The 12429-nt window shown below is 40.4% G+C and overlaps 1 protein-coding gene across 1 annotated transcript in view; it reads right to left on the bottom strand.

Annotated features, from left to right (window-relative positions):
- XRN1 (5'-3' exoribonuclease 1) overlaps nt 1-12429 on the bottom strand; it is a 103818-nt gene that overhangs the window by 42399 nt on the left and 48990 nt on the right. Inside the window, exons 12-16 of the mRNA XM_075861474.1 lie at nt 11881-11983; nt 11634-11723; nt 2622-2778; nt 2418-2537; nt 800-969 (exon numbers count right to left, since the gene is read on the bottom strand). Coding sequence (XP_075717589.1) covers nt 800-969; nt 2418-2537; nt 2622-2778; nt 11634-11723; nt 11881-11983 — 640 coding nt within the window. The remainder of the gene's footprint in view (nt 1-799; nt 970-2417; nt 2538-2621; nt 2779-11633; nt 11724-11880; nt 11984-12429) is intronic.

The raw sequence follows: 12429 nt of genomic DNA, 5'->3' as shown, positions 1-12429 counted from the left end.
TGCAATCAGTGGGAGTCTGTAACAATAGTGGTGGGGGTCCAAGAACCCAGGACTCACCAATGCAATCAGTGGGAGTCTGTAACAATAGTGGTGGGGGTCCAAGAACCCAGGACTCACCAATGCAATCAGTGAGAGTCTGTAACAATAGTGGTGGGGGTCCAAGAACCCAGGACTGACCAATGCAATGAGTGAGAGTCTGTAACAATAGTGGTGGGGGTCCAAGAACCCAGGACTGACCAATGCAATCAGTGAGAGTCTGTAACAATAGTGGTGGGGGTCCAAGAACCCAGGACTGACCAATGCAATCAGTGAGAGTCTGTAACAATAGTGGTGGGGGTCCAAGAACCCAGGACTCACCAATGCAATCACCTAAAATGTTTTTATGAGATGTCAGAAAGTAAAAATATGCACACAAGGGTGCAAATTGACACATCATAGATCCAACCACAAAACAGAATTACGCTGATTAAATACAGAAAACACAATCAATGTTCTAGTCATTAGTAACACCCTGTAAATTGGCAATTTGCTGAGGCGCAAATTACTACATTTTAAAGGGCAAGAATAAGTGAAAGCGAATGCTTCAAATCACACTTCAGCACTTCTTCAGGCTGCAGCGCATGCTACAAAATAAAAGATTACCATGATACCCAACCGTAATACTACATTGAAAGTCGACAAATTTGGGAACAAACAACTTGCAAAAGCTACTAATCTGGTACTTCCATGTAAGGTCGTATCACCATTGACTAACGTGCTTTCCCCTTGACAGTACAACCTACTTTGTAAATAGCTTTACCTTGAATGGCAACACTCCACGCTCTGAAACTTTTCGGGCCACGGCGAGTTGTATTTGAAGTTTGTCTCCCTGTCATACCAGTACATCAAGCACTCACTATGCTTGTTCCGGTATTTTTCATCCTCTGTCAAGCGCTTGTTGCAGGGATCCATGGCTTCCAGCAATCGAGTCTGAAAATACATAAAGAATAGAATTCATCCAGCTTTATCCCTCCCATGGCAGAAAGTTGTCAGCTATAAGGAATCTATGAAAATTTGGATAAAACGAAATAAATAATCTACCTAGACTAAAAATAAAAATTTTCCGGCAGAAGCCTGTCAGAATCACGATATACTGCAATACATTAGTATTGCAGTATATCGTGCAAGCGATCAAACGATCGCTGGTTGAAGTCCCCTGGGGGGGGGGGGGGGAACTAATAAAGAAAGTAAAAATGAGTTAAATAAAGTTGTGGTTTTTTTTTATGTAATAAAAAAATAATTTAAAATCAAAAGTAAAAAAAACACAAAAAAAAAAAAACCTTTTCCCACTAGAATTTATTAAACCCGCAAGGTGAACACCGTAAAAAATAAATAAATTTGTCAACGCCAGAATGTCTATTTTTTGGTCACCTCATCTCCTACAAAAAATGAAATAAAAAGTGATCAAAACGTCGCATGTACACCAAAATGGTATTATTAAAAACTACAGCTTATCCTGCAAAAAATAAGCCCTCATACCACTTAATCGACGGAAAAATAAAAAAGTTGCGGCTCTCCGAATTTGGCGACAAAATTCTTTTTTACACTTAGGTTTTTACTTGTAAAAGTAGTAAAATATAGAAAAAACTATATATATTTGGTATCGCCATAATCGTATTGACCCACAGAATAAAGTTAACATGATGTTTTAATTGCACAGTGAATTCCGTAAAAACGACGCCCAAAAAACAATGGAGGAATCGCTGTTTATATAATTTTTCCCCGTTTCCTAGTACATCATACGGCAAAATAAATGGTGCTACGAAAAACTACAACTCGTCCCGCAAAAATCAAGCCCTTATAGGACTATGTAGACGGAAAAATAAAAAAAAGTTATGACTTTTGGAAGGTGGGGAGGAAAAAACGAAAATGAAAATCTGAAAAAGGGGGTGCGGCGGGAAGGGGTAAAGGAACACAAAGATAAGCAGTGGCAGAGTAAAGTCAAAATTCACAGAAGGGACTGTGAAATATAACCTAGTCTATAGAGTGCTTTGGTCTTTTGAGATACACAGGGGGTTGGGCGACACCTATCAACCACACTTGGGCTACATTCAGACGAGCGTCGGAAACCTCGGACGTGAAAAACTGACCTTGTACATGTCCGTGGTGCATCCGTGCGGGACGCATGGTCATGGAACCCCCATAGACTAGAGTCTATGGAGGGATGCTTGACGTGCAGTAAAATAGGACATATCCTATTTTTTCACGGACCATTCACACGCTCCGTTGAAACAGTCGCGTGAACAACCCCATTGAAATACTTGAGTCCGTGTGACGGCCGTTGTTTTAACGCTCGTCTGAATGAGCCCTTAGCGAGGCAATACATTTTAAATATATTTTTCTACATTATAAGACATAGTAAATAAAGCAAAACTTGCCTCATCAATGAAAGGAATTAACACCACCGCTTCCCACTCTTGCTGCTTCCCATTAAGGTCTGTTTTAAAATCTTGTGGGTAGTAATCAATGATTGCAGAGTCTTCACTGGTCATTAAACTCTACAAAAAGAGAAAAGGAAAAATTTCCCTGAAACCAAAACAACAAAATACAACAGCAGGACGTGAAAGTTTTAAAATAGTTACCTGATAAGCTGAAGGCAGCAAATCTTTACTAGCAGCAGGAAGGACAGCAAGTAGCTGCTCAAATGGCATGAAAGGTTTCCCCAAATTAAACTTCAGCTTCAACCGGCCGATATTACAAATATCAGACAGATATGGTGCATAATGGTAGGGGTAATACCTAAAATCCAGATCAAAGACCTTATTATAACAATGGTCAAGTTTGCTGATTACGTTAAAGATCTGATAAACAGTTACGAGGAGCAAGGTGTATAGACAAATATTGAAACGGTATACAGAGTATTACATCATGTACCTGAATGCCGTACCGACTATTGTACAACAGAGAAAAATACATGCAATTTAAATTTAAATCAAATACAGTGAGCATCATACCATTACACAGTGCGTGTGGTTTGCTAATCCGTGCCGCATCCCTGCCTGCACCCTGCCTGCCACATACCTGCCTGCACTACATGCACCTCATGTACTGTCCTGCCATCTACTTGCACCACATGTACTGTCCTGCCATCTACTTGCACCACATGTACTGTCCTGCCATCTACTTGCACCACATGTACTGTCCTGCCATCTACTTGCACCACATGAACTGTCCTGCCATCTACTTGCACCACATGTACTGTCCTGCCATCTACTTGCACCACATGTACTGTCCTGCCATCTACTTGCACTACATGTACTGTCCTGCTATCTACTTGCACTACATGTACTACTCTCTACCTGCACTACATGCCCCGTGACGCACTCTACCTGTATTGTAATGTTCTCTACCTGTCCTACATGAACTGTACTGCTGTCAACTTGTAATATTTGTACTTTATTTCGCATTACCTGTTCTACATCTACTGTACCAGTCTACCTGTAACACATGTAATGTGCTGCTATCTACTGTACTACTGTCACCTGTAATACTTGTACTGTATTTCGCTTTACCTGTACTACATGTACTGTACCAGTCTACCTGTAATACATGTAATATGCTGCTATCTACTGTACTGCTGTCAACTTGTAATATTTGTACTGTATTTCGCATTACCTGTTCTACATCTACTGTACCACTCTACCTGTAATACATGTAATGTACTGCTATCTACTGTACCAGTCTACCTGTAATACATGTAATGTACTGCTATCTACTGTACCAGTCTACCTGTAATACATGTAATGTACTGCTATCTACTGTACTGCTGTCACCTGTAATACTTGTACTGTATTTCGCATTACCTGTTCTACATCTACTGTACCACTCTACCTGTAATACATGTAATGTACTGCTATCTACTGTACTGCTGTCACCTGTAATACTTGTACTGTATTTCGCATTACCTGTTCTACATCTACTGTACCACTCTACCTGTAATACATGTAATGTACTGCTATCTACTGTACTGCTGTCACCTGTAATACTTGTACTGTATTTCGCTTTACCTGTACTACATGTACTGTACACCCATCTTCCTGTACCTCATTCACTGTACTGTTCTCCACTTGTGCCAAGGCTTGACAAGCTGTTCTTTTGGCCAGGTAAGGGTTTCTTACTTTATAGTACACGGTGTGCACTTGTTCAAGACCCCAAAGAAGGGTCTGTCCTCAACATAGAAAGGAATTCACCATCATCTCTGCATATTATATTTAAGGAATCTTTGATATTTTAGCTATCAGAGCATGTTTAAACTGTGACCACTTTAACACAGCGCTGCTTGAGCCCATCTCTAGCTGACCTATTGGTGGTAGACTGTGCACCCCCATACTTAAAAGTTTTTGCAGGTAATATTGCTCATCAAGATGCCGATTACTATGATGTTTAATCTAATATTTACGTTACTTTCTACAGGACAATTTTGTTCTGTAAAGGAAACAGATCTATTCTTCGCAATGTTTTATTAACCTGTATTGAATTTTTTTTATTATTATTATTAGTAGCATATACATCCATAGTTCATGGTTATCAATGTGTTGCTTGTAGCTGGGTATAACGGAGGTCACGTACTTTTACATTTCATCATGGCAGCAATTTTTTTTTTACTACTCATGTTGTTGATACAGCCAGGTTAGCAATGGCAGCCATGCTGTGTGAGTGGACAAAAGAAGTCGTCCGATCCATAACTAGTTTTTTATTTTTTTTTTGGAGGTGAGAGGGACATCAACAATTAAAAATCACTGATTTTGCAGCCATACATGGTAAAAGTGAATTTGGTGATGGGCAGATTTTTGTGAACCTAACTCTTGACTTCCTCTTGTATAAAGCCTGATATTTGCTTGAACTTTCATTGTGCAGTACGAGAATCACGAGCTTCCTAGTACTTGCTTTAAAAGTTTACCTGGAAAATAAAAAAAATGGGGACCCTTCATTTTTCCACAAGCTATTGCCCAGTTTCGCACACAAAGCTTTGATGCACATTTGTGGAATTTTCCACATTATTTTTTGGATCAAAACGTTGCAGCCAGATGTTAGTTTAAAGTTTATAGTAAAAGATGAGAATGTCTACATAAATAGCACTTTAGTTTTTGGGGTCAGTTGCATCTTTTTCAAAACACAGGGTGCTTTTTTTGCATAGATTTCTCAATAGAACTTATAATCTGGTGACAGAGCCTCTTTAAGTGCCCTGTCTCCTACATAATCTGATCGGCGCTGGAATGTAGATAACAGCAGAGGTTTTTATTTTGAAAAACGAACATTTTTGAGCAAGTTATGAGCAATTTTAGATTTAGTTTTTTAATGCCCAACTGGGTGTGTTTTTACTTTTGACCAAGTGGGTGTTGTAAAGAAGTGTATGAGGCTGACCAATCAGTGACCAATCAGTGACCAATCAGTGTCCTACACTTCTCATTGTTCCAGCCCAGCATGATCCACAGCCCAGTGTGATGGTGCAGTGAAAGAAGCTGGGATGGAACAATGAGAAGTGTAGGACACTGATTGGTCACTGATTGGTCAGCCTCATACACTTCTTTACCACACCCACTTGGTCAAAAGTAAAAACACGCCCAGTTGGGCATTAAGAAACTAAATCTAACAGGTTCCGGACCGCTGGCCGTAAATATACGGCCAGCGGTCAGGGTCTCTAAAGTCCGCCGTATAGACTATTTACGGCGGCACTTCAGAGACTGTGCACGCGCGATCGCGTGCACACAGCTCTGTGCCCTGGCTGTTGCTAACAGCCATGGGCACTGGGCAGAATGTCAGGGGTCAATCTTTTGGCCCCTGAACATGTGATCGCTGTGACAACCAATCACAGCGATCACATGCATTTCTGCATAGAAAACAGTGTGCACGCGATCGCGTGCACACAGCCCTGTGCCCACGCTGTTACCAACAGCTCTGGGCACTGGGCAGAGTATCAGGGACCAATCTGATGGTCCCTGAACATGTGGTCGCTGTGAAAACCTATCACAGCGACCACATTTGTTTTATTTTGACTTTTCTGGCAGTAAATCTCCTGCCTCTTTTCTTCTCCTCAAACATTGTTTCAGTTTGAGGAGAAGAAGAGACTCGGGAGAATTGCTGCCAGAAGATTACAGTGAAAAAAAATACAGTTACACTAAAACATTCTCTGTATAGATAGATTTCTATCTATCTATACAATCTATCTATCCATCTATCTTTTTTTCTATATATCTACCTTTCTATCTTTTATTCTATTAGAATAGGCAGGTAGGGAGTATATAATTATATATATATCCACATATATATAATATATATAGCAATAGCGGTTTATTTTTCTGTTAGCGGTAGTGTAGATATATATAGCAGTAAGTTTGTGTGTTTTATATAAAAAAATAAAAAAAAAATAAATTTGTTTCGTTAGTGTTAGTTACGTTATGGCGAGGAAGTTGTTTAGCGCCGAGGAGGCATACGCCATGCTGTGGTCTGAGTCGGAGACCGCATCAGAGATGGCGTCCGAGATGGAACCTGTTTTAGGTAGTGACGATGACAGCGTCACTTCAGGTTCATCTTCAGGGGACGTTGTCCCTGATGCAGTTGAAACTGCAGAACTTGAAAGCGCAGGGCCAAGTAGCGCTGTAGCACGGGACAGCCTGGTCCCTTCAGTCCAGGCTCTTGTATGGGCACCTGCCCCATCTTTTGGGCCTAGAATCCACGGATTTACTGCCACTCCTGGCATAACCGTGGACAATACAAATTTTGTCCAAATGGATCACTTCCATTTATTTATAACGGACGACATCCTAAATCAGATTGTCCACGAAACAAATTTATATGCCACTCAATATATAAGGCAGAAACCTTCATCCACCCATGCCAGAGATTGGACGCCCACCAATTTGCTGGAATTCAAAAAATTTTTGGGGCTCACCCTAAATATGGGTATTGTCAAAAAGCCCTCCATTAGGTCTTACTGGTCAACAAGACCCGCCCAAGCCACCCCAGTATATTCTGCAGTAATGCCCAGGTCTCGTTATGAGACAATAATGAGGTTCCTCCACTTCAATGACAACGCACAGGCCCTCCCAAGTACCGATGCAAACCGGGATCGGTTGTTCAAAATAAGACCGCTAATAAATTCCCTGAATAATTTATTTCTGCAACTCTACACCCAGAATGTAAGTGTGGACGAATCCCTCCTCAACTTTCATGGCAGACTTAGCTTTCGCCAATATCTACCTTCAAAAAGGGCAAGATATGGCGTTAAGCTCTACAAATTGTGTGAAAGCGGGTCAGGATATACCACCGCCTTCAGGATTTATGAAGGGCGGGACCGCACAATAAATGTTCCTGGATGCCCCCCTGATCTTTCCACCAGCAGTAAGATCGTGTGGGAGATAATGCAGCCTCTGCTTCACAAGGGGTACCACCTGTACTGTAATAATTTTTATTCGAGTGTGCCCCTGTTTAGGCATTTGCATGCTGCAAGGACTGGGGCATGTGGTAACATGCGCAAAAACAGAATTGGTTTTCCACAGCAATTAGTGGGGAAGAACATGGTAAAGGGGGACTCCTGTGCTTATGCATCTGAAGAATTGCTGGCGGTCAAGTTCAGGGATCGCAAAGATGTATATGTACTAAGCATAATACATACCGCAGAAACAGTGGCAGTGAGGGAAAGGGGGGCAACATCGGACAAGCACAAACCAGTGAGCGTGTCCGAATATAACAAGTACATGGGGAGGGTGGATTTAAGCGACCAGGTTTTACAGCCCTATTTAGTGAAGCGAAAAACAAAAACCTGGTACAAAAAGGTGGCCATTTATTTGTTACAGGTGGCCATCCACAATTCATTTGTGCTGTATAAAAAAAACAGAGGCAGAGACACATACCTGGATTTCCAGGAAAAAATTATTGAAGGCCTCATTTTTGATGTTCAGGACACCCGAGAATGCCCCCAGTCTGAGGAGGTCACGCGACTGACTGAAAGACACTTCATCAGTCGGATTCCCCCAACACCAACCAGAAGCAACCCTCAGAAAAAGTGCCGCGTCTGCAGAAAAGACGGGCACCGCAAAGATTCCCGATATTTCTGTCCCTCATGTCCCTCACAACCAGGCCTGTGCATTGAGCCATGTTTTAAAAAATACCACACTGTTCTGAATTATTAGATTTTAGTTAATTCGTTGAAAATATATTTGCCCTACATTACGTTTTTATTTTTCCCCTGATTTTACTCCAAGGGTGAGGGAGGGAATGGGTGAGGGAGGGAATGGGTGGGGGGTGGATGTCATGTTTGCATATTCTCTAAAGTTCATCTGCTGGAGAGCTCCATTTGCATAAACCTGCAATTTCTTATTTTAGAAAACCCAAAAAAATAAATTCCCATTATACCCCTAGATGAATATTTTGGGATTTCTGCTTCAAGAGCAGATATTTTGGAAGTGTTATAGAAACTCTGTTGAGTTTTGTAAAACCAGCTTTGAAAAAAAGCGATTTGTGAAATAAGCTTCTTCTATCGTCCGCCCTCCTACTTCTCTATGTGATAAATAAGACACACATATTTGGTATTCCCATGCACAGGAGAAGTGGAAGAATGTGAAAGGAGAAGAATTTTGTCCGTGGTCTATACTGTGTGTTAAAAATGCTGGCATAAACTGACGCATTTGCTAAAAAATTGCTAATTTTATTTTGTTCCATCTTATTCAAGAAACTTTCAGAAGAAAACTGGACTGTCTAAAAATATGATAAACCCCTTGAAGAAAACTTTGTGGGGTCTACTTGTGTGAATGAAGTAATTTATGGGGTGATTCTAATGTTTCAGCAGCATTAGGCCCCCCAGAAAACAGTATGCTGCTATAAAATCAAATGCAAAATTCCTGGACCGAAAAGGCCAAAAAGCCTCCTTTTATGCCAAACCCTGGCACATGCCCGCACAGTGAATAAGGCACACATATTTGGTATCCCCATGCACGGGAGAAGTGGAAGAATGTGAAAGGAGATTAATTTTGTCCGTGGTCCATACCGTGTGTGAAAAATGCTGGCATAAACTGGCGCAATTGCTAAATTCTTGCATTTTTTTCCAATTTTGCCCACTTTAGAGAAAAAAATAAAAATGATATATACTGACAAATGGCACTAAAACAAAGCCCTATCTGTCCTTTAAAAAGAGTGTAAAATTCAAAGATGAACTTTATTCACCTGCTGAGTTATAGTCATCTAAAGAAGCGCATAGCAAAATTGTGAAATTTGCTCTGGTCATTTAGCTGTAAAACAGCCTAGTCCTTAACCAGCTAAAATTGCTCATAACTTGCTCAAAAATTATTGTTTTTCAAAATAAAAACCGCTGCTGTTATCTACATTCCAGCGCCGATCAGATTAGGTAAGAGATAGGGCTCTTATAATCTGGTGACAGAGCCTCTTTAACCCCTTAATGACCGGGCCATTTTGCACGTTAATGACCAAGGATTATTTTTTTGTTTTTTCACAGTCGCATTCCAAGAGTCGTAACTTTTTTTTTATTCCGTCGACATAGCCGTATAAGGGCTTGTTTTTTGCGGGACGAGTTGTATTTTGTAATTGCACCATTTTTAGATGCTTATAACATATTGATTAACTTTTATTAACTTTATTTTAGGAGAGAATTGAAAATAAGCAGCTATTCCAGCATTAATTTTCACGTTATAAATTTACACCGTGTACTATGCAGCGTAAATAACATGTTAACTTTAGTCTATGGGTCGGCACGATTACGGGGATACCAAATATGTAAAGGTTTTATATGTTTTCCTACGTTTGCACAATAAAAACCCTTTTAGAAAAAAATTACTTGTTTTTGCATCGCCGCGTTCCAAGAGCCGTCATTTTTTTTTATTTTTCCATCGATGTGGCCGTATGTGGGCTTGATTTTTGCGGGCCAATGTGTAGTTTTCATTAGTACTATTTTGGAGTACATAGGACTTATAGATTAACTTTTATTTTATTTTTTATGGGGGGAATGGGAGAAGAGAGAGAATTTTGCCGTTGTTTTTTGAGTTTTTTTTGGACGCCGTTCATCCGGCGGTTTAATTAATGTGTTAATTTTATTGGTCAAGTTGTTACGATCGCGGGGATACCATATATGTGTATGTGTGATTTGTTTTGACACTTTTACTGAATAAAACCACTTTTTGGGCAAAAAAAGTAGTTTTATTTGATTTTGACTGTAATTATTATTATTTTTTTCTACAAACTTTATTTAACTGATTGACATTTTTTTTTTTAAGTCCCACCAGGGGACTTCACTATGCGATGTGCCGATCGCATATATAATGCTTTGGTATACTTCGTATACTGAAGCATTATTGCCTGTCAGTGTAAAACTGACAGGCAACTTATTAGGTCATGCCTCCGGCATCGCCTAACAGGCAGATGCTGAAGGCAGACCTGGGGGTCTTTGTTAGACCCCCGGCTGTCATGGAAACCCGACGGCGACCCGCGATTTGTTTGCGGGGGCGCCGATCGGGTGACAGAGGGAGCTCCCTCCCTCTGTCAAACACATTAGATGCCGCTGTCACTATTGACAGCGGCATTTAATGGGTTAAACTGCCGGAATCGGAGCGCGCTTCGATTCCGGCAGTTGCAGCAGGAGCCAGGCTGTGTATAACAGCCGTGCTCCTGCTGCTGATCGCGTGGGTAAACTGTCAGTACCCGCGCCATCACAGGACGGATATATCCGTCCTCCTGCGCGAACTAGCAGCTGCAGAGGACGGATATATCCGTCCTTCGGCGTTAAGGAGTTAGACAAAACAAAAAAGCCAGGAAAAAAAAAAGTATATAAAAATAAAACTACATTAAACCGCTTGAGACACATGGCATTTTTTACATGCATTTTAAAACGCAGGAGGAAAAAAAGGAGCATGTGTGAAGCAGCTTTAGGGTTTGTTCACACAGTTTTTTTGGCGCTGTTTTGGACACAGAAACCGCGCCAGAAAATGTTTGAAAACTCCTCCCATTAATTTCAATTGAGTCGGAGGCGTTTTTTTCCCCACGAGTGGGAAAAAGCGCTCACGTGAGAAAGAAGCGTCATGCCATTTCTTCAGGCGTTTCCATCTCTGACCTGTTATTGACATGGTAGGCAGAGAAAGTGGTTTTTGCTGCGTTTTTTGAATGTGGCGCTCAATCGCCTAAAGGAATTTTGACGCATGTTTTTCTCTCCCGCAAAAAACTCAGTGTGAACTAGTCCTTAAAGTGAGTAAATTCTAAGAACAAAAAAACACTGGACTATTCTTCCATGATTTAAACCATTCCTGTTAAGTCAGCCCAAGTGCGTTTCTATAATGTGCTTAACATAATAGTCTTTTACTTCAAAGCAAGTTATTCTGCATGGTATATTGTGACAGTAGGCAAATAACCCTTTCTGAAAGTCAAATACAATCTAGAAACAAGGAAATATAATCTCAATGGCTGCAGAAGTAAAACGTTGAAAGATAATGGCACCGACATGGAAAGGATAGTAGCTTGGCCTACTTTGTAGAAGCCTGGAAACCTCAGAGACTGCAATACTTTATTATCTTCATTATACAAGACATATGAATGCATCCCAATAGTTGGAATGGAACTCCTATTAGGAATATCAACAGACAACTACTCACCAGCTCCAAGACTGGACTCCATGGTAGTAATAGTGCAAAATCCACTGTATGGCCAGAACATAGCACTCAGCTTGACCGGCCAAAAACTCACTTAGAAGAATAAGATGCAAAGGAGAAAAATATAAAATGAATTTTAAAAAGAAAATGTACACCCTTCTTCACACATACACGAATAAGAAAAGGCATTTGTGGGGAATCATTTCAGTAAAGGTATACGGACATACTTATAATAGGAAGAGATACTCACTCAGACACAACCTCCACTCCCATTTTTGTCATATAGTATGATCTTTTATACTGCCTAAATTCGGTCTCAAAAAGATCATCATCTTCTGGGTCCTCATCCAAACCTAAAACATTAAACTAGGATAGTCACGATACCAGAATTTGGACTTCGATACCGATACTTCATGCAGTATTGCGATTCTCGATACCAAAACGATACTTTACCAACAATAATAATAATTAAAAAAAAAAAAGTTCTTCCATTTTCTGATGTGCCGCGTGAGGTGTGATGAATTTTGAACCTCCATGTGCCTCACATTAATAGTAATTAACCCCATCATGTTCCCCAGTCATAATGGACAACATTGGGTTAATGTGTGAGGTACATGATGGGGTTAATTACTATTAATGTGAGGCACATGGAGGTACTACTAAATTCATAACACCTCGTGCCCCACATTAATAACGGAAAGAAAGCATTTTTTTTTTTTTACAGCGTACACATCCTAAACGACGCTATAAATTTGTTGTGCAGGTTATTACGGACGCGACTATACTGAATGTGTGTATA

This window comes from Rhinoderma darwinii, chromosome 4 (assembly GCF_050947455.1).
Source record: "Rhinoderma darwinii isolate aRhiDar2 chromosome 4, aRhiDar2.hap1, whole genome shotgun sequence".
Lineage (NCBI taxonomy): Eukaryota > Metazoa > Chordata > Amphibia > Anura > Rhinodermatidae > Rhinoderma > Rhinoderma darwinii.
This window is presented reverse-complemented; position numbering and strand designations above follow the sequence as displayed.